Here is a 26,560-nt window from a genome sequence, read left to right as displayed (position 1 = left end):
TTTGTCACTCCGATTGTCGGAGAGGTATCTCTGGGCCCTCTCGGTAATGCACATCACATAAGCCTTGCAAGCATTGCAACTAATGAGTTAGTTGCGAGATGATGTATTACAAACGAGTAAAGAGACTTGCCTGTAACGAGATTGAACTAGGTATTGAGATACCGATGATCGAATCTCGGGCAAGTAACATACCGATGACAAAGGGAACAACGTATGTTGTTATGCGGTCTGACCGATAAAGATCTTCGTAGAATATGTAGGAGCCAATATGAGCATCCAGGTTCTGCTATTGGTTATTGACCAGAGACATGTCTCGGTCATGTCTACATTGTTCTCGAACTCGTAGGGTCCGCACGCTTAAGGTTTCGATGACAGTTATATTATGAGTTTATGAGTTTTGATGTACCGAAGTTAGTTCGGAGTCCCGGATGTGATCACAGACATAACGAGGAGTCTCGAAATGGTCGAGACATAAAGATTGATATATTGGAAGGCTATATTCGGACACCGGAAGTGTTCCGGGTGATTTCAGAGAAAACCAGAGTACCGGAGGGTTACCGGAACCCCCCCCGGGAGAAGTAATGGGCCATATGGGCCTTAGTCGAGAAAGAGAAGGGCAGCCAGGGTGGGCCGCTCGCCTCCTCCCCCTGGTCTGAATTGGACTAGGAGAGGGGGGGGGGGGGGGCGGCGCCCCCCTTTCCTTCTCCTTCCCCACTTCCTTCCCCCTCCTAGTAGGAGTCCTACTCCTACTAGGAGGAGGACTCCTCCTTGGCGCGCCTATAGGGAAGGCCGGCCTCCTCCCCTTGCTCCTTTATATACGGGGGCAAGGGGCACCCCTAGACACACAAGTTGATCCACGTGATCGTTTTCTTAGCCGTGTGCGGTGCCCCCTTCCACCATAATCCTCGATAATATTGTAGCGGTGCTTAGGCGAAACCCTGCGACGGTAGAACATCAAGATCGTTACCACACCGTCGTGCTGACGGAACTCTTCCCCGACACTTTGCTGGATCGGAGTCCGGGGATCGTCATCGAGCTGAACGTGTGCTAAAACTCGGAGGTGCCGTAGTTTCGGTGCTTGATCGGTCGGGCCGTGAAGACGTACGACTACATCAACCGCGTTGTGCTAGCGCTTCCGCTGTCGGCCTACAAGGGTACGTAGATCACACTCTCATCTCTCGTTGCTATGCATCACCATGATCTTGCGTGTGCGTAGGATTTTTTTTGAAATTACTACGTTCCCCAACAGTGGTATCAGAGCCTAGGTTTTATGTGTTGATGTTATATGCATGAGTAGAACACAAGTGAGTTGTGGGCAATATAAGTCATACTGCTTACCAGCATGTCATACTTTGGTTCGGCGGTATTGTTGGACGAAGCGGTCCGGACCGACATTACGCGTACGCTTACGCGAGACCGGTTCTCCCGACGTGCTTTGCACAAAGGTGGCTAGAGGGTGTCAGTTTCTCGAACTTTAGTTGAACCGAGTGTGGCTACGCCCGGTCCTTGCGAAGGTTAAAACAGCACCAACTTGACAAACTATCGTTGTGGTTTTGATGCGTAGGTAAGATTGGTTCTTGCTTAAGACGTAGCAGCCACGTAAAACTTGCAACAACAAAGTAGAGGATGTCTAACTTGTTTTTGCAAGGCATGTTGTGATGTGATATGGTCAAGACATGATGCTAAATTTTATTGTATGAGATGATCATGTTTTGTAACCAAGTTATCGGCAACTAGCAGGAGCCATATGGTTGTCACTTTATTGTATGCAATGCAATTGCGCTGTAATGCTTTACTTTATCACTAAGCGGCAGCGATAGTCGTGGAAGCATAAGATTGGCGAGACGACAACGATGCTACGATGGTGATCAAGGTGTCGCGCCGGTGACGATGGTGATCACGACGGTGCTTCGAAGATGAAGATCACAAGCACAAGATGATGATGGCCATATCATATCACTTATATTGATTGCATGTGATGTTTATCTTTTATGCATCTTATCTTGCTTTGATTGACGGTAGCATTTTAAGATGATCTCTCACTAATTATCAAGAAGTGTTCTCCCTGAGTATGCACCGCTGCGAAAGTTCTTCGTGCTGAGACACCACGTGATGATCGGGTGTGATAGGCTCTACGTTCAAATACAACGGGTGCAAAACAGTTGCACACGCGGAATACTCAGGTTATACTTGACGAGCCAAGCATATACAGATATGGCCTCGGAACACGGAGACCGAAAGGTCGAGCGTGAATCATATAGTAGATATGATCAACATAGTGATGTTCACCTATGAAACTACTCCATCTCACGTGATGATCGGACATGGTTTAGTTGATTTGGATCACGTAATCACTTAGAGGATTAGAGGGATGTCTATCTAAGTGGAAATTCTTTAGTAATATGATTAATTGAACCTAAATTTATCATGAACTTAGTACCTGATAGTATCTTGCTTGTTTATGTTTGATTGTAGATAGATGGCCCGTGCTGTTGTTCCGTTGAATTTTAATGCGTTCCTTGAGAAAGCAAAGTTGAAAGATGATGGTAGCAATTACACAGACTGGGTCCGTAACTTGAGTATTATCCTCATTGCTGCACAGAAGAATTACGTCCTGGAAGCACCGCTGGGTGCCAGGCCTACTGCTGGAGCAACACCAGATGTTATGAACGTCTGGCAGAGCAAAGCTGATGACTACTCGATAGTTCAGTGTGCCATGCTTTACGGCTTAGAATCGGGACTTCAACGACGTTTTGAACGTCATGGAGCATATGAGATGTTCCAGGAGTTGAAGTTAATATTTCAAGCAAATGCCCGGATTGAGAGATATGAAGTCTCCAATAAGTTCTATAACTGCAAGATGGAGGAGAACAGTTCTGTCAGTGAGCATATACTCAAAATGTCTGGGTATAATAATCACTTGATTCAATTGGGAGTTAATCTTCCAGATGATTGCGTCATTGACAGAATTCTCCAATCACTGCCACCAAGCTACAAGAGCTTCGTGATGAACTATAATATGCAAGGGATGAATAAGACTATTCCCGAGCTCTTCGCAATGCTGAAAGCTGCGGAGGTAGAAATCAAGAAGGAGCATCAAGTGTTGATGGTCAATAAGACTACTAGTTTCAAGAAAAAGGGCAGAGGAAAGAAGAAGGGGAACTTCAAAAAGAACAGCAAGCAAGTTGCTACTCAAGAGAAGAAACCCAAACCTGGACCTAAGCCTGAAACTGAGTGCTTCTACTGCAAGCAGACTGGTCACTGGAAGCGGAACTGCCCCAAGTATTTGGCGGATAAGAAGGATGGCAAGGTGAACAAAGGTATATGTGATATACATGTTATTGATGTGTACCTTACTAATGCTCGCAGTAGCACCTGGGTATTTGATACTAGTTCTGTTGCTAACATTTGCAACTCGAAACAAGGACAACGGATTAAGCGAAGATTGGCTAAGGACGAGGTGACGATGCGCGTGGGAAATGGTTCCAAAGTCGATGTGATCGCGGTCGGCACGCTACCTCTACATCTACCTTCGGGATTAGTATTAGACCTAAATAATTGTTATTTGGTGCCAGCGTTAAGCATGGACATTATATCTGGATCTTGTTTGATGCGAGACGGTTATTCATTTAAATCAGAGAATAATGGTTGTTCTATTTTTATGAGTAATATCTTTTATGGTCATGCACCCTTATAGAGTGGTCTATTATTATTAAATCTCGATAGTAGTGACACACATATTCATAATGTTGAAGCCAAAAGATGCAGAGTTGATAATGATAGTGCAACTTATTTTTGGCACTGCCGTTTGGGTCATATCGGTGTAAAGCGCATGAAGAAACTCCATACTGATGGACTTTTGGAACCACTTGATTATGAATCACTTGGTACTTGCGAACCGTGCCTTATGGGTAAGATGACAAAAACACCGTTCTCCGGTACTATGGAGAGAGCAACAGATTTGTTGGAAATCATACATACAGATGTATGTGGTCTGATGAATGTTGAGGCTCGTGGCGGATATCGTTATTTTCTCACCTTCACAGATGACTTAAGCAGATATGGGTATATATACTTAATGAAACATAAGTCTGAAACATTTGAAAAGTTCAAAGAATTTCAGAGTGAAGTTGAAAATCATCGTAACGAGAAAATAAAATTCCTACGATCTGATCGTGGAGGAGAATATTTGAGTTACGAGTTTGGTGTACATTTGAAACAATGCGGAATAGTTTCGCAACTCACGCCACCCGGAACACCACAGCGTAATGGTGTGTCCGAACGTCGTAATCGTACTTTACTAGATATGGTGCGATCTATGATGTCTCTTACTGATTTACCGCTATCGTTTTGGGGATATGCTCTAGAGACAGCCGCATTCACGTTAAATAGGGCACCATCAAAATCCGTTGAGACGACGCCTTATGAACTGTGGTTTAGCAAGAAACCAAAGTTGTCATTTCTGAAAGTTTGGGGCTGCGATGCTTATGTGAAAAAGCTTCAACCTGATAAGCTCGAACCCAAATCGGAGAAATGTGTCTTCATAGGATATCCAAAGGAAACTATTGGATACACCTTCTATCACAGATCCGAAGGCAAGACTTTTGTTGCCTAATTCGGAAACTTTCTAGAGAAGGAGTTTCTCTCGAAAGAAGTGAGTGGGAGGAAAGTAGAACTTGACGAGGTAACTGTACCTGCTCCCTTATTGGAAAGTAGTACATCACAGAAACCAGTTTCTGTGACACCTACACCAATTAGTGAGGAAGCTAATGATGATGATCATGAAACTTCAGAACAAGATACTACTGAACCTCGTAGATCAACCAGAGTAAGATCCGCACCAGAGTGGTACGGTAATCCTGTTCTGGAAGTCATGCTACTAGATCATGATGAACCTACGAACTATGAAGAAGCGATGGTGAGCCCAGATTCCGCAAAATGGCTTGAAGCCATGAAATCTGAGATGGGATCCATGTATGAGAACAAAGTATGGACTTTGGTTGACTTGCCCAATGATCGGCAAGCAATTGAGAATAAATGAATCTTCAAGAAGAAGGCTGACGCTGACGGTACTATTATTGTCTACAAAGCTCGACTTGTCGCAAAAGGTTTGTGACAAGTTCAAGGGATTGACTACGATGAGACCTTCTCACCCGTAGCGATGCTTAAGTCTGTCCGAATCATGTTAGCAATTGCCGCATTTTATAATTATGAAATTTGGCAGATGGATGTCAAAACTGCATCCTGAATGGATTTCTGGAAGAAGAGTTGTATATGATACAACCGGAAGGTTTTGTCGATCCAAAGGGAGCTAACAAAGTATGCAAGCTCCAGCGATCCATTTATGGACTGGTGCAAGCTTCTCGGAGTTGGAATAAACGCTTTGATAGTGTGATCAAAGCATTTGGTTTTGTACAGACTTTTGGAGAAGCCTGTATTTACAAGAAAGTGAGTGGGAGCTCTGTAGCATTTCTGATATTATATGTAGATGACATATTACTAATCGGAAATGATATAGAATTTCTGAATAGCATAAAGGGATACTTGAATAAGAGTTTTTCAATGAAAGACCTCGGTGAAGCTGCTTACATATTGGGCATTAAGATCTATAGAGATAGATCAAGACGCTTAATTGGACTTTCACAAAGCACATACCTTGACAAAATTTTGAAGAAGTTTAAAATGGATCAAGAAAAGAAAGGATTCTTGCCTGTGTTACAAGGTGTGAAATTGAGTAAGACTCAATGCCCGACCAATTGAGAAGATAGAGAGAAAATGAAAGATGTTCCCTATGCTTCAGCCATAGGCTCTATCATGTATGCAATGCTGTGTACCAGACCTGATGTGTGTCTTGCTATAAGTCTAGCAGGGAGGTACCAAAGTAATCCAGGAGTGGATCACTGGACAGCGATCAAGAACATCCTGAAATACCTGAAAAGGACTAAGGATATGTTTCTCATATATGGAGGTGAAAAAGAGCTCATAGTAAATGGTTACGTTGATGCAAGCTTTGACACTGATCCGGAGATTCTAAATCGCAAACCGGATACGTGTTTACATTAAACGGTGGAGCTGTCAGTTGGTGCAGTTCTAAACAAAGCGTTGTGGCGGGATCTATATGTGAAGCAGAGTACATAGCTGCCTCAGAAGCTGCAAACGAAGGAGTCTGGATGAAGGAGTTCATATCCGATCTAGGTGTCATACCTAGTGCATCGGGTCCAATGAAAATCTTTTGTGACAATACTGGTGCAATTGCCCTGGCAAAGGAATCCAGATTTCACAAGAGAACCAAGCACATCAAGAGACGCTTCAATTCCATCCGGGATCTAGTCCAGGTGGGAGACATAGAGATTTGCAAGAGACATACGGATCTGAATGTTGCAGACCCGTTGACTAAGCCTCTTCCACGAGCAAAACATGATCAGCACCAAAGCTCCATGGGTGTTAGAATCATTACTGTGTAATCTAGATTATTGACTCTAGTGCAAGTGGGAGACTGAAGGAAATATGCCCTAGAGGCAATAATAATGTTATTATTTTATTTCCTTATATCATGATAAATGTTTATTATTCATGCTAGAATTGTATTATCCGGGAACATAATACTTGTGTGAATACATAGACAAACCAAACGTCACTAGTATGCCTCTACTTGACTAGCTCATTAATCAAAGATGGTTATGTTTCCTAACCATAGACATGTGTTGTCATTTGATTAACGGGATCACATTATTAGGAGAATTATGTGATTGACATGACCCATTCCATTAGCTTAGCACCCGATCGTTTAGTATGTTGCTATTGCTTTCTTCATAACTTATACATGTTCCTATGACTATGAGATTATGCAACTCCCGTTTGCCGGAGGAACACTTTGTGTGCTACCAAACGTCACAACGTAACTGGGTGATTATAAAGGAGCTCTACAGGTGTCTCCAAAGGTAAATGTTGGGTTGGCATATTTCGAGATTAGGATTTGTCACTCTGATTGTCGGAGAGGTATCTCTGGGCCCTCTCGGTAATGCACATCACATAAGCCTTGCAAGCATTGCAACTAATGAGTTAGTTGCGAGATGATGTATTACAAAACGAGTAAAGAGACTTGCCGGTAACGAGATTGAACTAGGTATTGAGATACCAACGATCGAATCTCGGGCAAGTAACATACCGATGACAAAGGGAACAACGTATGTTGTTATGCGGTCTGACCGATAAAGATCTTCGTAGAATATGTAGGAGCCAATATGAGCATCCAGGTTCCGCTATTGGTTATTGACCAGAGACATGTCTCGGTCATGTCTACATTGTTCTCGAACCCGTAGGGTCCGCACGCTTAAGGTTCCGATGACAGTTATATTATGAGTTTATGAGTTTTGATGTACCGAAGTTAGTTCGGAGTCCCGAATATGATCACGGACATAACGAGGAGTCTCGAAATGGTCGAGACATAAAGATTGATATATTGGAAGGCTATATTCGGACACCGGAAGTGTTCCCGGTGATTTCGGAGAAAACCAGAGTACCGGAGGGTTACCGGAACCCCCCGGGAGAAGTAATGGGCCATATGGGCCTTAGTGGAGAAAGAGAAGGGCAGCCTGGGTGGGCCGCGCGCCTCCTCCCCCCTGGTCCGAATTGGACTAGGAGAGGGGGGGGGCCCTTTCCTTCTCCTTCCCCACTTCCTTCCCCCTCCTAGTAGGAGTCCTACTCCTACTAGGAGGAGGACTCCTCCTTGGCGCGCCTATAGGGCAGGCCGGCCTCCTCCCCTTGCTCCTTTATATACGGGGGCAAGGGGCACCCCTAGACACACAAGTTGATCCACGTGATCGTTTACTTAGCCGTGTGCGGTGTCCCCTTCCACCATAATCCTCGATAATATTGTGGCGGTGCTTAGGCGAAGCCCTGCGATGGTAGAACATCAAGATCGTTACCACGCCGTCGTGCTGACGGAACTCTTCCCCGACACTTTGCTGGATCGGAGTCCGGGGATCGTCATCGAGCTGAACGTGTGCTAAAACTCGGAGGTGCCGTAGTTTCGGTGCTTGATCGGTCGGGCCGTGAAGACGTACGACTACATCAACCGCGTTGTGCTAACGCTTCCGCTGTTGGTCTACAAGGGTACGTAGATCACACTCTCCCCTCTCGTTGCTGTGCATCACCATGATCTTGCGTGTGCGTAGGAATTTTTTTGAAATTACTACGTTCCCCAACACGAGGCACGTGAGGCCCCCCATCGATCCCTTTCGGCCGTGGACAACTGGCACTTCTGTGCCAAGCGGTCACGACAATTCATGAAGGGTTGGGGTGCAAACGTTGGCCGCGACATCCGGGAGCGTAAAAAAGCTCTCCTTCAGGAAATCCAGGCTCTAGACCTTCGGGTGTGACTCCGCTGGCCTCTCGGCTGATGAATGGATGCTTAGATATGACTTGGAAGACCAGCTCACGGTCATCTACTCAGACGAGGAGGCATACTGGCGGCTGAGAGGTACTCAGAATTGGGTCCTTAAAGGGGACGCCAATACCGCCTACTTCCAGGCCATTGCGAACGGCCGCCGTCGCCGGAACTCCATCCCCCTTTTGTGGGATGGGGAACACCTCCTCTAGAGTCCCGAGGACATCCGGGCCCATGTAGATGGCTTTTACAGAGACCTATTCTCTGCTTCCCCTCGGGGAGGTCTTGCCCTGGCGCAAGACATTTGGCCGGCCGATAGGTGCGTTTCGCCTGCGGACAACGAGGCCCTCACGGCTCCGTTTTCCGAGGCGGAAGTCTGGGCGGCTATTAAGGGCATGAACCCATCCTCGGCGTCGGGCCCCGATGGTCTTCCTGTGAAGTTCTTCCAGACCTTCTGGGAGGTGATCAAACCGGAGGTAATGGCACTCTTTGACGAGTTCTTCGTCGGGTCCATCGACCTCACCCGACTCAACTTTGGGGTAATCACCCTCATCCCCAAAGTAGAGGGGGCATCGGAGATCCGCCAATTCCGTCCAATTACGGTGATTAACGTCATCTTTCGCATCCTCGCAAAGGGGTACGCCATTAGGGCGGCCCCTTTTGCCGACCGGATCACTCACCCAAATCAGTCAGCCTTCATCCAGGGCCGTTATATCCTTGACGGAGTCCTGCTGTTTCATGAAGCACTCCATGAGGTTCACTCCAAACACCTCAAGGTTGTCTTCCTGAAACTTGACTTCCACAAGGCATATGACATGGTGAGTTGGGCTTTCCTTCGTGAATGTCTTCTTCGAAAGGGCTTCGATGATCGGTGGGTGACTAGGGTGATGCAGATGGTTTCCTTAGGCCGGACTGCGGTGAACATTAATGGGGAAATCGGCCCCTTATTCCCCACCTTTTGTGGGGTGCGACAGGGCGACCCTTTCTCCCCGTTCCTGTTCAACATGGTGGTTGACGCCTTGGCCGCCATCTTGGATAAGGCCAAGGCGGCTGGCCACATTAAGGGGATAGTCCTGCATCTGGTTGGGGAGCACGGGATCTCCCTTCTCCAGTATGCGGATGACACCATCATCATGGTGGAAGGCTCGGAGAGTGATATCTCAAACCTCAAGTTCCTTCTGCTGTGCTTCCAACAGATGTCTGGCCTCAAGATCAACTTCGACAAGAGCGAGGTGATGGTCTTAGGATACTCCCAAGACGAACGCCAGAGTATAGCGGATCGGCTTAACTGCCAGCTTGGGAGCTTTCCCACGACCTATCTGGGGATACCCATTAGTGATTCTAGGCTCACAGTGGCTGACTGCGCCCCACGGTGGGGAAGCTTCAGCACCGGATCGAGCCTTGGCAAGGCCGGTGGCTATCCAAAGCTGCCCATACGGTGCTAATCAACTCATCCCTCGCTAGCCTGCTCTTGTTCATCATGAGCTTCTATAGCCTTCCGGAGACGCTTCATCACGAGATCGCCATTGTTCAGGGCCGTTTCTTTTGGGCCGGTGAGGGAGACAAGCAGAAGTACCACATGGTTAGGTGGTCTGAAATCTGCAAGCCTCACGACCAGGGTGGCCTCGGGATCATGTCTTCCAAGCGCATGAACATCGCCCTCCTGACTCGGTGGCTTTGGCGGATTGCCAACGGTGATGGTGGCCTGTGGCTTCGCATCATTCAGCAGAAATACCTCGGAGGCCAGCCTCTTGCATTCTGCCAGCGATCTAGGGGGTCTCAGTTCTAGCAATCCGTCATCCAGCTCCTCCCTGTCCTCCGAATCGGGACCTCGATTGAGGTCGGATCAGGCACCGCGACCTTGTTCTGGTTCGATAGATGGTCTGGCGACCTTCCCCTTGCGGCCCGCTTTCCAGGCCTATTCAACATTGCGGTGGCCCCTCACATATCAGTCGCGGCAGCCCTTATTGACTTAGGGCAGCCCGCGTTCCGGCGGCCCTTTGGTCTGGCTGAAACGGCCGATTGGCAGGAGATGCTTGACTGCATTGCATTGCACGCACCTGATCTTACCTCCGAGGATGATACTTCCAGATGGCGTCTAGAGCCGTCTGGACAATTCTCCACCAAGTCCCTGTACCAGGCCATTGCCCCCTCGCCTGGCCATGAAGCACTCACCCTCATCTGGGAGATTCGCCTTCCCCTGAAAATTAGGATTTTCCTGTGGCAATGGATCCGCGGCCGCCTCTCGTCTGGCGTCGAGGTCCTGAAGCGTAATGGTCCGGGTGATGGACGTTGCCCGCTCTGTGGGACGGAAGATGATTCAAATCATATATTCTTCACCTGCGTGTCCGCGCAGTTCTTATGGAGCTGTTTCCGCGAGTTAGTGGGTGGTAGCTGGGATCACAACAACTTCCCCACCCTCTTCGCTGAACTCTAGGCAATTCCACCCGCGGTGCGCCGCATTAGGTGGTTGACCATTGGGGTACTAGCCTGGACGCTGTGGACTGTTAGGAATAAGGTTGTGATTCAGCGCATCCCTCTTCGTCGTGCTACTGACGCTTTGTTCAAATGGTCTGGTTACTTGCAGCTTTGGGGGCCGCTTAGCCGCCCCAGGGAGAGAGACGCCATCACCTCCATCATCACCTAGCTTCGCGCGATGGCTCTCCGCATGGCTCCTCCGCTCCCCCCCCCCCCCCCCCGAGCTAGACTAGATCGTCGTCTACTCCGCCATCGCCACCGCCTCGCCATTATTTTGTTGTCTAGCTTTGTGCTTTGCTGGGCTTGTTGTGCTGTGCCCACAGCGGAACTTGGGTCTTTTTGTCTGTGTGTTGATCGTTGTGTTGGACCGTGCCAGCGATGGCCTTGGGTGCGTGTGTGTGGTGTGTTCGTGAGACTTTGTTAACTTTGTGATTGGTGGTTTGCTTTATTTATAAAGCGGGGCGAAAGCCTTTTTCGGTAACTTGATACGGATATTGAATACTTGTTCCAACTTGGATTTCAGAGCATTGCTGCTTCAGTACATGCCCAATGGTAGCTTGGAGGCACACCTGCACACTAAAAATAAGGAGCCACTAGGGTTCATCAAGAGATTATACATTATGCTTGGCGTGTCTGAGCGATGGAATACCTGCACCACCATCACTGTGAAGTTGTTCTACACTGTGACCTGAAGCCTAGCAATGTGCTCTTCGATGAGGACATGACAGTGCATGTTGCCGACTTTGGCATTGCAAAGTTACTTCTAGGCGATGAAAACTCCATGGTCTCAGTGAGTATGCGAAGGACAGTTGGTTACATGGCCCCAGGTATGTGTACTTATCGTGCTTTAGCAAATTATTTGGCAAGACATTTGCTATTACTTTCGTTAGTTAACACTTCTCATGAAAATTTTGAGCAGAGCTTGCATTCATGGGTAAGGCATCACGGAAGAGCTCATAAGTCTCAATTGCCTGATGAATGACTTATTCTATGGTTGCTGAGTGGAAAACAAATGGTTATGTTTGTCTTAAGATTAAGATACTTGGCCAAAAATATTGTTGCTCGATGATGGATAATGGTTTCGCCATACCTGTTTATTTTATTCATGTGCTCAGTTAACAGTTATAACATATTTACTCTTTCTATGGACTTAATTGAGCAGATTTGATTTTCTTGATGGGAAATATCACGACAGTTTTTCATTTCTCCGAGCATTTTCTTATGAAGATACCGTTTTTCTTTGGGATCCAATCTCCCAGCTTTTGCTGACGCTATGTGTCTGGATGCGTTCTGTTTCTGAAACAATGAGCTTCCTCTTTATGTTAAAGAAACCACCATTTTTCCGACATGACAGCAGAACAAAATAAAGTGATTACAGACTAAGGATGCAAAGAACTGCCGCCATGAATGCCACACAGGGCTAGAGCAACAAATCATGCAGGTAGACACAGCAAAAGGAAAAAAAACAGAGGTTTAAACCACTACATCAGATAGTAACTGCAGAGTCATACACTTTTGTCTTGGAGATCCGAAGATGTGCAAGCCGGCCGAAGTGGATGCCTTTCCAGGTGAAGATTCGTGAAGATTGAAGAAGATCAGCTTGCTTCTGAGGTGATTCTACGTATCGTCGTGGCCCGACGGTTGTTTCTGGATGTGTGGGCGCATCTTTTTTGTCCACGGGAATGAATTTTTGCCTGACCGACATTAATATTTTGCACTTGGCACATTTTCTACGTAGCGGAAATATGTGCCGTAAGATGACACAGCGGTCGAGCCAAGGTTCGGCTCACGCATAATACTTTTCTTGAGAATCTCAAGAAAATCCTGAATCATGAACTTCGATATGAATGCATTGCCGCTGTCTTGTTATGTGTGGCTTGCTGTTAGCCTATCCAGGTTGAAACAACAGAGCAGAGCAAGGACTAAACTGAAATTCCTTCTGAAAATGTGTTTAATACATTTTGTTGTAGTTGAGGAGATATAAAATCCATGGCGCAGTCCCGTCACAAGTCACAGGATCAGTAACCAGAGCAATTTTCCAGGTACGGTCGATCGCGACTTATCCCCATATATTACTCTTCCTATTAATGCATGGTCCCGCATCATCTAAATAGTAACTGTTCCACCTCACCTGAACTACATATAAGCTATCAAACAGACAATCTATGTACTAACAAGTGACGAATGTTGCGTGCCCGAGCACATTGCAACTGATTTACCCTCCTGACCGATAGTTAGCACAATGTGACGGTGCTTATGAGCGCGCATGTGAGAGAGATGACTAGAAGAACGAAACCAGCAGCCAGAACCCGGAGAAAGAAGACGCAGCTTGCAACAACCATGTAAAGAACGCCAGGGTGACCGAAAGCGTGAACTGAATGCAGTCCAGCCGCGAGTATTCCGCGCAGAAGTTCATATCCTTCATGAAGAAAATCGTCACGCTGGCAGAGGCACAGAATCCCGAGAACATGAGAATCGCCAGGACCTGCAATGCGTTCACAATTGATGTGATCACTGACATACCACTGGTCAACCAAAAGGTAATGCAAAGCATAACAGTTGTTAAAATGTCTTGCTCAAATGGACAATTTTTTGGCAAAGTTTGATCGAGCACCTGTGATAAAGAGTCTCTTTAAGGCTGTCTTATATTCTCATAAAGGAAGGCAAAACGAAAAAAATCTGGGTGCGGTTTTCCTGAATTTCATTTTTCGTAAGAACTAATTGGCATTGATAAAAAAACTGGGTTCAGTTGTTTCAGTGCATGCCTTCAGATAATTCAGGCATAGCTGCATGGACAATAGAAGTGATAAAGTGCACGACTTACCCAATCAATGATAACAAAGAACAATATAAAATCCGGGGCATGAAGATCCCTGTTATTCCTCAGAGAAAATATATCCTGACAAGCCAAGTACAAACTCCACAAAAGCTGCAGGATCAACACTAGATTCATGTAGCTGAAATAAAGAGAGACCATAATATACTCGTTAGTTGATATCAACAAAACAAACTTAACCTCCTGCCCAAGCAATTGTGGGAGTAATCAAGACATTTAAGACTTTATGCAGTTCATAGTCACAATGATATGAACTTGATATGAAAAAGATACATCATTGGCGCACACCGGCACACTCGTACAACAGTCAAGACATGTCACATGCTGACACAGAACCTAACTTGCACAATCCTCATAAATTCTTTTACCATGGGAGTAGGTATTGAATGAAACACGAGGCTTCGTTGTGAGTTTTGGATGATACAGACTGGTCCCTGACTAGATCGTGCCAAGTGAATGTTAACTCGGAAAGATTCTAGGGACAGGTCAATTGGTAGGATAGCCTAACCTGCATGTTTCCTAACTTGTGTAAGTTCTCAACAAGTGCACATGCCTAGAAGTTGGGCTGTGTGACATATAATCTTTGGGAATATTCAACTTGAATATTGGACGGCAACAAGAGATTTGACACTGACAATCAGGATTCACTGGAAAACTAAAATGCTGCAGCGCACATATTAGACAAGTACTGTATCTAGTCATTCACAGAAAACATTAGTAGAGGATACTCTTGTTAGGGAAAAGAACACTTAAGTTCATGTAAACTCTCCAGACTATCGACGACTGAATATAAATATGTACAATGTCGAGTTTCTAGTGCTGCAAACAGGTATGAAATTTGTAATGGAACGAACTCTACTACTACATAAACACTCTTCGAACTTGAATTAGGAAATCACCTAATGAAGTGTCATTTCGTTTGTACCGGTGAGGCCATATATTTAGTACTTAGAACTTGAACTAGGAAATCACCTAATCACCTAATGAAGTGGGTGGCCGACTGGACAAATACGTTTACCAAAACGAGGCCTCCTACTTGTGTATGCATGATGGACTGATTAGCAGATATAGTTAAGAAGTCAATCCATGTCATGACGCTAAAGGAAAATGTATAGTATTCGACGGGGATGCCATCTAGCCTTTTGTGTATGAAACTCCCCAAAATTACTCTTGAAAGAAAGAGAAGAACTCACGCAACTTAACCAAAACCTTGAAAGACCCAAAATGAATTTGCAAGAAAACACACAAAGGGGGAAGAAAGAACAGAGGAAGCATCTGCGGGAGAATGAAATTACAAGTAGGCGCTGTAGTTGGAGAAGCCGAAAGCGGAACACATGGCGAGGGAAGATGCGGCGGCGAAGAAGCACTGCGACAGACGCAGCGCCATGCCGCTCCATGTCCCTGGGCTCCCCACTATGCGCTTCATCGAACCCCTGCCTCTTCCTGGGCTCGGCTCTGCTCTGCGGAGAGGTGTGAGGTGAAGAAACCGATCGATGGAGAGGAGTCCTGGCTAGCCGGCCGGGCAGAATCTGTAGCTGTAGCACTTGCTAAGTGTCGCGTGGGATGGGAAAGGTGATGGCTATCAGCAGGAACCGGGCAGGATCTCTTACCTGCAACTGGCTTGTGTGAGATGAGATGGGAGAGGTGAACCTATGTTGAAGAAATATCGTGCTTTGCCGGTTTTGGCTACGGTGGAGTAGAGCCATGTGAGCCCTGCATCGATACATTAACACAACGGCATTTCTAACGGAATCCCTATCCAGCGCTAAAGGAGTAAAAAATTGGTGTTACTCCTCTAACGCGCACCTAACAGATCCATAATCCACCGTAAAAAAGTAAAATTTATACTCTGACCCTTATCCCTTCCTTAGTTTTACTCAACCGCTCTGGCACGAAGTAAAAATCTCACACACCTCTCGCCTCTCCCTGCTACTCCTGCGCTCAGTTGTCGGGCCTCCCATGAGCTCCCCGCCATCGCCCCCTGCCCCAGTCGTGCTGTCAGCCTACGCCACCTCCGCGGCCGCACTGGTCGCCGTTCCGGCGGCCGCACTGGACGAGCTCCGTCGTAGGCTCCGTCATGTTCGAACTGGTCCATGTAGGCCATGGCCAGGTACACCGCTGGCCACGCCGCCCGGCGAAGGTGATGTTGCCCGTGGCGACACTATTAGAGAAAAGCTTATAGGTAGATGCTTACTAGTAGCGCGGGTTTATACCTTTCACTACTGCTACTTACTAGTAGCGTGGGTTTTTACCCCTCGCTACTCCTAAGTACGAGGTAGGTGAAGTCCCCATATCCTCGGCCGGATCCCTCCTCTCTCCCTCAGTCTCCCATCCCCCTCCCCCCACCACCCTTTCTTCATAGGATCTCCCATGGTGCTCCTGCCCAAGCACATCTCCTTCTCCATGGCGCCCAACGAGTCCGCCTCCTCGCGTCGCTGGCGTCCAGGAGCTCGCCCGTCTTCCCCCTCGCCTCCATGCCACCGCGACGGAGCACCTCGCCACCGGTGACCAGCACCGATGCGCCCTCCATCTCCTTCCTTTCTCCCTTGTTTCTCTTTTCCCCTCTCTGTAACGCCCCGAGACCGATGTGCCAGGTGTCTTCCAGTTATTCGCTGACGTTGTCATGTCATTTGCTTGCGTGTTGCATCTTATCATGTCATCATGTGCATTGCATCATCATGTTTTAAAACTTGCATTCGTCCGGGTTCTCCGAGTTCTCTCCGTTGTCCGTTCTGAGCCCAACCACATTTGCACACGCCCGCGGCATGTCCGAAATAGTATTTTATAAGTGGCCGGAAAATATTCTCGGAATGGGATGAGAGTTGACGTGTGGTCTTATTATAGTGTAGATAGACCGCCTGTCAAGTTTCATCGCATTCGGAGATCGTTTGATGCCCCAACGGATAACTATAGCGGCAGTATAGCCGGTCTAACGTCGGACGTTTTCGGTCTCAGGAAACCGTGCCGGGCTGCATCTCTCCCCTCTTCTCTCAGACCAACCCGCTCTTCACAATCCTCCAGACCCAACCTAACCTCTCTCGTCAGCCCGCGGCCCTCCTCGCGCGCGTCCGAAAGTTGTCCCGAACCCGACCCGGACTATCGCCACCGTTGTGTCCGGATCATCCCCAAACATATACAAAATATCTCCGTTTTCTTATTTGGACTCCCTAACTATTTTATTCGCGATCGTGCGATTATGATCGGAGGGACGGATTAGCCGCTACCCAAAAATCTAATTGCTATATATAGTCCAACCCCTAGACCAAACCCTAAAATTTAGGAGCCTTGTCCCATTGAGCCGCCGCCACTCATCCTGTCTCTTCCTCCTCGGGTTCCTCCCCAATTCAAAAGCCCCTCCTCGCTTTCACCACCACACCAACCAGAGCCCCCTGCTCCCTGCCTCCTCCTCGTCGCATTTGAGCCCGAGCGCGCCACCAGTGACCCACAGGCCGACCCCGTCGCCGCTCCTCCCCTGCTCTTTTCCTTCTCCTTCCCTGACTCTACTCCATCCTCTCACCTCTCTCTCTCAGGAACCGAACGCCGCCGCCGCCCTTGGAACTCCTCCGCCACGGACGCCGGGTCCCAAGGTCCCCGCGCCCGTCCTCATGGTGCCCCGCAGCCTCTTCGTCGTTTCGAAGCTCCTCGCCATCGCCCGCGTAGGCGCCATGACCGCCACCCCGCTGCCTCCTCTTCGATCCGGCAGGAAACAGGACCCGAAGACCTCTCGCGCTTGGATCCGAACGGCACCGAGCTCCCGCGTTGACCTCTCCCCATCCTGCCACTCGCCGGAGTCCTCAGCGCCGGCGTGCCCTGCTGCCTTGTCCCGTTCCTGGCCGCCAAGTCCCACGCCGCCGCTGCTCGTCTTCCTGTCGAGAAGAGGAGGATAACGCCTCTGCTCGCTGCGTTGACCCTCTGCAGCGGCCTCGTCCAGCCCCGATCCGCCAGCGCCTCGCCTCGATCTGGAGAGGCCCAGCTCCATCCCCCGTCGGGCCGCTCCTGCTGGCCTGCTTCCCCGGCCCAAGGCCCGCTAGGAGCAGCTCCCTCAGCCCCTCCTCTCTGTTCAGCCCAGCAGTGCACTAGATTCGGCCCAGTGTATATTTTTTTCTTTCAGATCAGCGATTTATCTTTTTATCCAGAGCCGTCCAGTTTTACAGAAAAGCCCTTGTTGATCATGCATTTAATAATTCCACAACCGTGCATCGGATTGAAATGTTTTATATATGAAAGTTGCTTAAAATTTTGTCTAGTTTAATAATATGCCACTTTCATCCATGTTTAAAATGCTTAAAATGCTGTTTGGTTAATTTTGCTCCTATGCCATGTTAAAATGCTTTAATTCATAACTTAATAACCGTAGCTCGGTTTTTAATAAACTTTATATGTAATGGGGTGGAAAAATGCCTAGTTTAACATGGTGGCCTCAATTTGCATGTTTAATAACTCTAAAATTGTGTTTAGGGCAGAATAGTACCAAATCCATAAATACGCACATGAGGATTTTCCGGACTTGTTGTTTGTTGTTCCGGCCTCATTTAAACTTGCCTAGATAGGTAGTTTTCTTTTGCCTCACCCCTTGACATGTTAAGAACATTTAATTTGGTTCGGTACATAACCGGGAGTGAACTAAATAATTGATGTGGTGTTCCGTCAATATGCAACTCGTTGTATATTGAGCTCCACTTAATTTGTAGTGTTGTTTGTTGCACTTTGCCATGCCATGCATATTTAAACCGGACATGCATCATACTTGTTTGCGCATTATGCCATGCTTATGTGATGGTTGTTTAGTATGTTGTTTGCTTCTTTCCGGTGTTTCCTCTTCGGGTTAGTTCCGATAACGTCACGTTTGTGAGGATCCGTTCGACTTCATCCGTTTGTCTTCTTCATGGACTCGTTCTTCTTCCTTGCGGGATCGCAGGCAAGATGACCATACCCTCGAAATCACTTCTATCTTTGCTTGCTAGATGCTTGCTCTTTTGCTATGCCTATGCTGCGATACCTACCACTTGCTTATCATGCCTCCCATATTGCTAAGCCAAACACTAACCCACCTTGTCCTAGCAAAACGTTGTTTGGCTATGTTACTGTTGGGGAACATAGTAATTTCAAAAAAATTCCTACGCACACGCAAGATCATGGTGATGCACATCAACGGGAGGGGAGAGTGTTGTCTACGTACCCTCGTAGACCAGAAGCGGAAGCGTTATAACAACGCGGTTGATGTAGTCGTACGTCTTCACGGCCCGACCGATCAAGCACTGAAACTACGGCACCTCCGAGTTATTGCACACGTTCAGCTCGATGACGATCCCTGGACTCCGATCTAGCAAAGTGTCGGGGATGAGTTCCGTCAGCACAACGACATGGTGACGATCTTGATGTTCTACCATCCCAGGGCTTCGCCTCAGCACCGCTACAATATTATCGAGGATTATGGTGGAGGGGGGCACCTCACACGGCTAAGAGATCAATGATCAATTGTTGTGTCTCTGGGGTGCCCCCTGCCCCCGTATATAAAGTAGTGGAGGAGGGGGCCGGCCAAGGAGGATGGCGCGCCCAAGGGGGGGAGTCCAACTCCCACCGGGAGTAGGACTCCCCTTTTTCCTATTAGGAGTAGGAGAGGGAAGGAAGAGGAAGGAGGGAGGAAGGAAAGGGGGGGGGGGGCGGCCCCCTTCCCAATTCGGATTGGGCTTGGGGGGGGTGCCCCCTCCCTTGCTCCTTTCCCCTCCTTTCCACTAAGGCCCAATAAGGCCCATATACCTACCGGGGGGTTCCGATAACCTCCCGGTGATCCGGTATTGTCCCAATCTCACCCGAAACCTTTCCGGTGTCCAAATATAGTCGTCCAATATATCGATCTTTATGTCTCGACCATTTCGAGACTCCTCGTCAAGTCCGTGATCACATCCAGGACTCCGAACAACCTTCGGTACATCAAAATATATAAACTCATAATGAAACTGTCATCGTAACGTTAAGCGTGCGGACCCTACGGGTTCGAGAACAATGTAGACATGACCGAGACACGTCTCCGGTCAATAACCAATAGCGGAACCTGGATGCTCATATTGGCTCCTACATATTCTACGAAGATCTTTATCGGTCAGACTGCATAACAACTGTTGGAAATATGCCCTAGAGGCAATAATAAATTAGTTATTATTATTATATTTCATTGTTCATGATAATCGTTTATTATCCATGCTAGAAATGTATTGATAGGAAACTCAGATACATGTGTGGATACATAGACAACACCATGTCCCTAGTAAGCCTCTAGTTGACTAGCTCGTTGATCAATAGATGGTTACGATTTCCTGACCATGGACATTGGATGTCGTTGATAACGGGATCACATCATTAGGAGAATGATATGATGGACAAGACCCAATCCTAAGCCTAGCACAAAGATCGTGTAGTTCGTATGCTAAAGCTTTTCTAATTTCAAGTGTCATTTCCTTAGACCATGAGATTGTGCAACTCCCGGATACCGTAGGAGTGCTTTGGGTGTGCCAAACGTCACAACGTAACTGGGTGGCTATAAAGGTACACTACAGGTATCTCCGAAAGTGTCTGTTGGGTTGGCACGAATCGATACTGGGATATGTCACTCCGTGTAAACGGAGAGGTGTCTCTGGGCCCACTCGGTAGGACATCATCATAATGTGCACAATGTGATCAATGAGTTGATCAAGGGATGATGTGTTACGGAACGAGTAAAGAGACTTGCCGGTAACGAGATTGAACAAGGTATCGGGATACCGACAATCGAATCTCGGGCAAGTATCGTACCGATAGACAAAGGGAATTGTATATGGGATTGATTGAATCCTTGACATCGTGGTTCATCCGATGAGATCATCGTGGAACATGTGTGAGCCAACATGGGTATCCAGATCCCGCTGTTGGTTATTGGCCGGAGAGTTGTCTCGGTCATGTCTGCATGGTTCCCGAACCTGTAGGGTCTACACACTTAAGGTTCGATGACGCTAGGGTTATAGGGAAAGTATGTACGCCGTTACCGAATGTTGTTCGGAGTCCCGGATGAGATCACGGATGTCATGAGGAGTTCCGGAATGGTTTGGAGGTAAAGATTGATATATAGGAAGTATGGTTTTGGCCACCGGAAGTGTTCCGGGCATCACCGATAGTGTACCGGGACCACCGGAGGGGTCTGGGGGTCCACCGGGAGGGGCCACCAGCCCCGGAGGCTTGCGTGGGCCATAAGTGGGAAGGGACCAGCCCCTATGTGGGCTGGGGCTCCTCCCACCAAGGCCCAAGGCGTCCTCAAGAGGAGAGGGGGCAAACCCTAGGCGTAGATGGGCCCTAAGGCCCACCCTAGGTGCGCCCCCCTCTCTCTCCCCCTTGGCCGCCTCCCAGATGGGATCTGGGGGCTGCCGCCACCCCTAGGGAGGGAACCCTAGGTGGGGGCGCAGCCCCTCCCCTCCCCCTATATATACGTGAGGTATGGGGCTGCCCAACACGTGTGATTTGCTCTCCCCGTTGGCGCAACCCTACCCCTCTTCCTCCTCGTCTCTCGTAGTGCTTGGCGAAGCCCTGCTGGAGTCCCGCGCTCCTCCACCACCACCACGCCGTCGTGCTGCTGCTGGATGGAGTCTTCCCCAACCTCTCCTTCTCCCCTTGCTGGATCAAGGCGTAGGAGACGTCACCGGGCTGTACGTGTGTTGAACACGGAGGTGCCGTCCGTTGGGCACTAGGATCATCGGTGATTTGGATCACGACGAGTATGACTCCATCAACCCCGTTCACTTGAACGCTTCCGCTTAGCGATCTACAAGGGTATGTAGATGCACTCTCCTTCCCTCGTTGCTAGATTACTCCATAGATTGATCTTGGTGATGCGTAGAATTTTTTTTGAATTTCTGCTACATTCCCCAATAGTGGCATCATGAGCTAGGTCTATGCGTAGTTACTATGCACGAGTAGAACACAAAGTAGTTGTGGGCGTCGACATTATCAATTTGCATGCCGTTACTAGTCTTATCTTGATTCGGCGACATCGTGGGATGAAGCGGCCCGGACCAACCTTACACGTACGCTTACGTGAGACCGGTTCCACCGACTGACATGCACTAGTTGCATAAGGTGGTTGGCGGGTGTCTGTCTCTCCCACTTTAGTCGGATCGGATTCGATGAATAGGGTCCTTATGAAGGGTAAAGAGAAATTGGCAATTCACGTTGTGGTTTTGGCGTAGGTAAGAAACGTTCTTGCTAGAAACCTATAGCAGCCACGTAAAAACTTGCAACAACAATTAGAGGACGTCTAACTTGTTTTTGCAGCAAGTGTTTTGTGATGTGATATGGCCAAAAGGATGTGATGAATGATATATGTGATGTATGAGATTGATCATGTTCTTGTAATAGGGATCACGACTTGCATGTCGATGAGTATGACAACCGGCAGGAGCCATAGGAGTTGTCTTAATTTATTTATGACCGGCGTGTCAACATAAACGTCATGTAATTACTTTACTTTATTGCTAAAGCGTTAGCCATAGTAGTAGAAGTAAAAGATGACGAGACAACTTCAAGAAGACACGATGATGGAGATCATGATGATGGAGATCATGGTGTCATGCCGGTGACAACGATGATCATTGAGCCCCGAAGATGGAGATCAAAAGGAGCAAAATGATATTGGCCATATCATGTCACTATTTGATTGCATGTGATGTTTATCATGTTTTACATCTTATTTGCTTAGAATGACGGTAGCTTAAATAAGATGATCCCTCACTAAAATTTCAAGAAAAGTGTTCCCCCTAACTGTGCACCGTTGCGAAGGTTCGTCGTTTCGAAGCACCACGTGATGATCGGGTGTGATAGATTCTAACGTTCGAATACAACGGGTGTAAGCCAGATTTACACAGCAAAAACACTTAGGTTGACTTGACGAGCCTAGCATGTACAGACATGGCCTCGGAACACGGAAGACCGAAAGGTCGAGCATGAGTCGTATAGAAGATACGATCAACATGAAGATGTTCACCGATGTTGACTAGTCCGTCTCACGTGATGATCAGACACGACCTAGTTGACTCGGATCATGTTTCACTTAGATGACTAGAGGGATGTCTATCTGAGTGGGAGTTCATTAGATGAACTCAATTATCATGAACATAGTCTGAATTGTCTTCGCAAATAAGTTGTAGATAAATAGCTCACGTTGTAGCTCCCTGTTTCAATACGTTCCTAGAGAAAGATCAAGTTGAAAGATATTGTAAGCAATGATGCGGACTAGGTCCGTAGTCCGAGGAGTGTCCTCACTGCTACACAGAAGGCTTACGTCTTTGATGCACCGCTCGATATGCAAACCCCTACAACATCGTCTGTGGATGTTGTGAACACCTAACAGACATATCCTGATGACTACTTGATAGTTTAGTGAACCATACTTTACGGCTTAGAATCAGGATTCCAATGACGTCTTGAACGCCATAGAACATATGAGATGTTCCAAGAGCTGAAATTGGGATTTCAGGCTCATGCCCGTGTTGAGAGGTGTGAGACCTCTGACAAGTTCTTTTGCCAACAAGATGGAGGAGAATAGCTCAGCTAGTGAGCATGTGCTCAGAATGTCTGAGTGCTATAATCACTTAAATCAAGTGGGAGTTAAACTTCCAGATAAGATAGTGATCAATAGAGTTCTCTAGCTACTATCACTAAGCTACTAGATCTTCGTGATGAACTATGACATGCAAGGGATGGAGTTGATCTCGGAGCTGTTCGCGGTGCTTAAGACCGCAAAAGGTAGAAATCAAGAAGGAGCATCAAGTGTTGATGGTTTAACAAGACCACTGGTTTCAAGAAGGGCAAGGGCTAGAAGGGAAACTTCATGGATGGAAAATCAGTTGCCGCTCCAGTGAAGGAACCCAAGGTTGAACCCAAACCCGAGACTAAGTGCTTCTATTGTAAGGGGAACGGTCACTGGTAGCGGAATTACCCCAAATGCATGGTAGATAAGAAGGCTGGCAACTTCAACAAAGTATATACGTGTTATTAATGTGTACCTCGCTAGTACTCCTGGTAGCACCTGGGTATTGGATACCGGTTCAGTTGCTATTACTGGTGACTTGAAGCAAAAGCTACGGACTAAACGGAGACTGGCTAAGGGCAAGGTGACGATGTGTGTATTTCCAAAGTTGATGAGATCACCATCGCACGCTCCATCTGCCTTCGGGATTAGTATTGAACCTAGATACATGTTATCAGGTGTCTACGTTGAGCATGAATAGGATTAGATCATGTTCATTGCAATACGGTCATTCATTTAAGTTAGAGAATAATGGTTATTCTGTTTTACATGAATGATACCTTTCATGGTCATGCACCATATGTGAATGGTTCATTGAATCTCGGTCGTGGTAATACACATGTTCACGCCAAAAGATGTAGAGTTAATAATGATAGTACCACTTTCTCGTGGCACTGCCGCTTAAGTCATATTGGCGTAAGATGCATGAAGAAACTCCATGTCGATGGATGTTTGGAGTCACTTGATTTTGAATCGCTTGACACATGCGAGCCATGCCTCATGGGCAGGATGACTAAGACCCCGTTTTCAGGTACAATGAAACGGGCAAGTGACTTGTTGGAAATCATACATGCAGATGTGTGTGATCCAATGAGAATTGGAGCGTGCGGTGGATATCGCTATTTTCTCATCTTCACTGACGATTTGAGTAGATATAGGTATATCTACTTAATGAAGCACAAGTCTGAAATGTTTGAAAAGTTCAAGCGATTTCAGAGTGAAGTTAAGAATCATCATAACAATAAGATCATGTTCCTACGATCTGATCAAAAGGGGATTTTCTGAGTTATGAGTTTGGCAATCACTTAAGACATTGTGGAATTGTTTCACAGTTGAAGACACCTGGAACACCACAGGGTAATGGTGTGTCCGGACGTCATAATCGAACCCTATGAGATATGGTGCGATCTATGATGTCTCATACCAATCTACCGTTTTCATTTTGAGGTTATACGTTAGAGACAACTGCATTCACTTTAGATAGGACACCATCTAAGTCCGTTGAGACGACATCGTATGAACATTGGTTTGGCAAGAAACCAAAGTTGTCGTTTCTTAATGTTTGGGGCTGCGATACTTAAGGCTTCAGCCGGAGAAGCTCGAACCCAAAGCGGACAAACACATCTTCATAGGATACCCAAAGGTGACAGTTGGGTATACCTTATATCTCAGTTCCGAGGGCAAATTCTTTGTCGCTAAGAATGGGTCCTTTCTCGAGAAGGAGTTTCTCTCGAAAGAATTGAGTGGGAGGAAGATAGAACTTGATGAGGTTGTCGAGCCTTTATTTCAACCAGAGAATGATGCAACACAAAAAGATGTTTTCTCTGGCACCTACGTCTGTTGAATAGGAAGTTAATGATAGTGATCATGAAGCTTCGGATCAAGTTGCTATCGAACCTCGTAGGTCGACAAGGATATGTACTACTCCTAAGTGGTACGGTAATCCTATCTTAGACAACAATGAACCTACGATCTATGGAGAAGCGATGGTGGGCCCGTATTCCGACAAATGGTTAGAAGCCATGAAATCCGAGATAGGATCCATATATCAGAACAAAGTATGGACTTTGGTGGACTTGCCCAATGATCGGCAAGCCATTGAGATAAATGGATCTTTAAGAAGAAGACGGACATGGGCGGTAATGTTACCGTCTATGAAGCTCGACTTGTGGGAAAGAGTCTTTTCACAAGTTCAAGGAGTTGACTACGATGAGAATTTCTCACCCGTAGCGATGCTTAAGTCCGTCGGAATCATGTTAGCATTAGCTGTATTTTTCGATTATGAAATCTAACAGATGGATGTCAAAGCAAGTTTTCTTACCAGTTTTTGTAAGAAAGAGTTGTATGTGATACAATCAAAGTTTTGTCGATCCTAAGGATGCTAAAAGGTATGCTGGCTCCAGGAATCCTTCTATGGACTAGAGCAAGCATCTCGGAATCGGAATATATGTTTTGATGGAGTGATCAAAGCTTTTAGGTTTATACAATGTTTGCTAGAAACTTGTATTTACAAGAAAGTGAGTGGGAGCACTACAACATTTCTGATAAGTATATGTGGATGACATATTGTAGATCCGAAATAATGTAGAATTTCTGGAAAGCATAAATAGTTGTTTGAAGAGTGTTTTTCAAAGGAAGACCTGGATAAAGCTGCTTACATATTGGGCATCAAGACCTATAGAGATAGATCAAGACGCCTGATGATACTTTCAAAGAACGCACACCTTGACATGTTTTTGAGGGAGTTCAAAATAGATCAGTCAAAGAAGGGGTTCTTACCTGAGTTGTAAGGTGTGAAGTTGAGTAAGACTCAAAGCTTGACCACGGCAGAAGAAAGAGGAAGGACAAAGGTCGTCCCCTATGCTCTTGTCATAGGCTCTATACGGTATGCCATGCTGAGTACCGCACCTAATGTGTGCCTTGCCACATGTCTGGCAAGAGGGTACAAAGGTGATCTAGGAGTAGATCACCAGACAGCGGTCAAAATTATCCTTAGAGGAATAAGGAAATGTTTCTCGGTTATGGAGGTGATAAAGAGTTCGACGTAAAGAGTTACGTCGATGCAAGCTTAACACCTATCCAGATAGCTCTGAGTAGAGATACCGGATACGTATAATGGAGCAATAATTTGGAATAGCTCCAAGTGGAACGTGGTAGCAGCATCTACGATATGACATAAAGTTTTGCGAAATACATAGGGATCTGAATATGGCAAGACCCGTTGACTACAACCTCTCTCACAAGGATAACATGATCAAACCCAGAACTCTTTGAGTGTTTATCACATAGTGATGTGAACTAG

At 46.9% G+C, this 26,560-nt stretch overlaps 1 protein-coding gene and 1 long non-coding RNA gene across 2 annotated transcripts in view; both read right to left on the bottom strand.

The window, feature by feature from the left end:
* Positions 1-26,560, bottom strand: part of LOC147973888 (uncharacterized) — a 274,448-nt gene that overhangs the window by 173,847 nt on the left and 74,041 nt on the right. The window lies entirely within an intron of this gene.
* LOC125506455 (CASP-like protein 5B3) lies at positions 12,791-15,361 on the bottom strand. Its single transcript, XM_048671266.2, has 3 exons — positions 14,999-15,361; positions 13,692-13,824; positions 12,791-13,352 (listed from the first exon to the last, which is right to left on the bottom strand). The coding sequence occupies exons 1-3, from the start codon at positions 15,127-15,129 to the stop codon at positions 13,149-13,151; spliced, it is 468 nt and encodes a 155-aa protein (XP_048527223.2). The 5' UTR covers positions 15,130-15,361; the 3' UTR covers positions 12,791-13,148.

The sequence above is a fragment of the Triticum urartu genome, chromosome 5A (genome assembly GCF_056163025.1).
Source record: "Triticum urartu cultivar PI428250 chromosome 5A, HENAU_Tu73, whole genome shotgun sequence".
NCBI classification, from domain to species: Eukaryota; Viridiplantae; Streptophyta; class Magnoliopsida; order Poales; family Poaceae; genus Triticum; species Triticum urartu.
The sequence above is the reverse complement of the archived record's forward strand: the minus strand, read 5'-3'. Positions and strand labels throughout refer to the sequence as shown.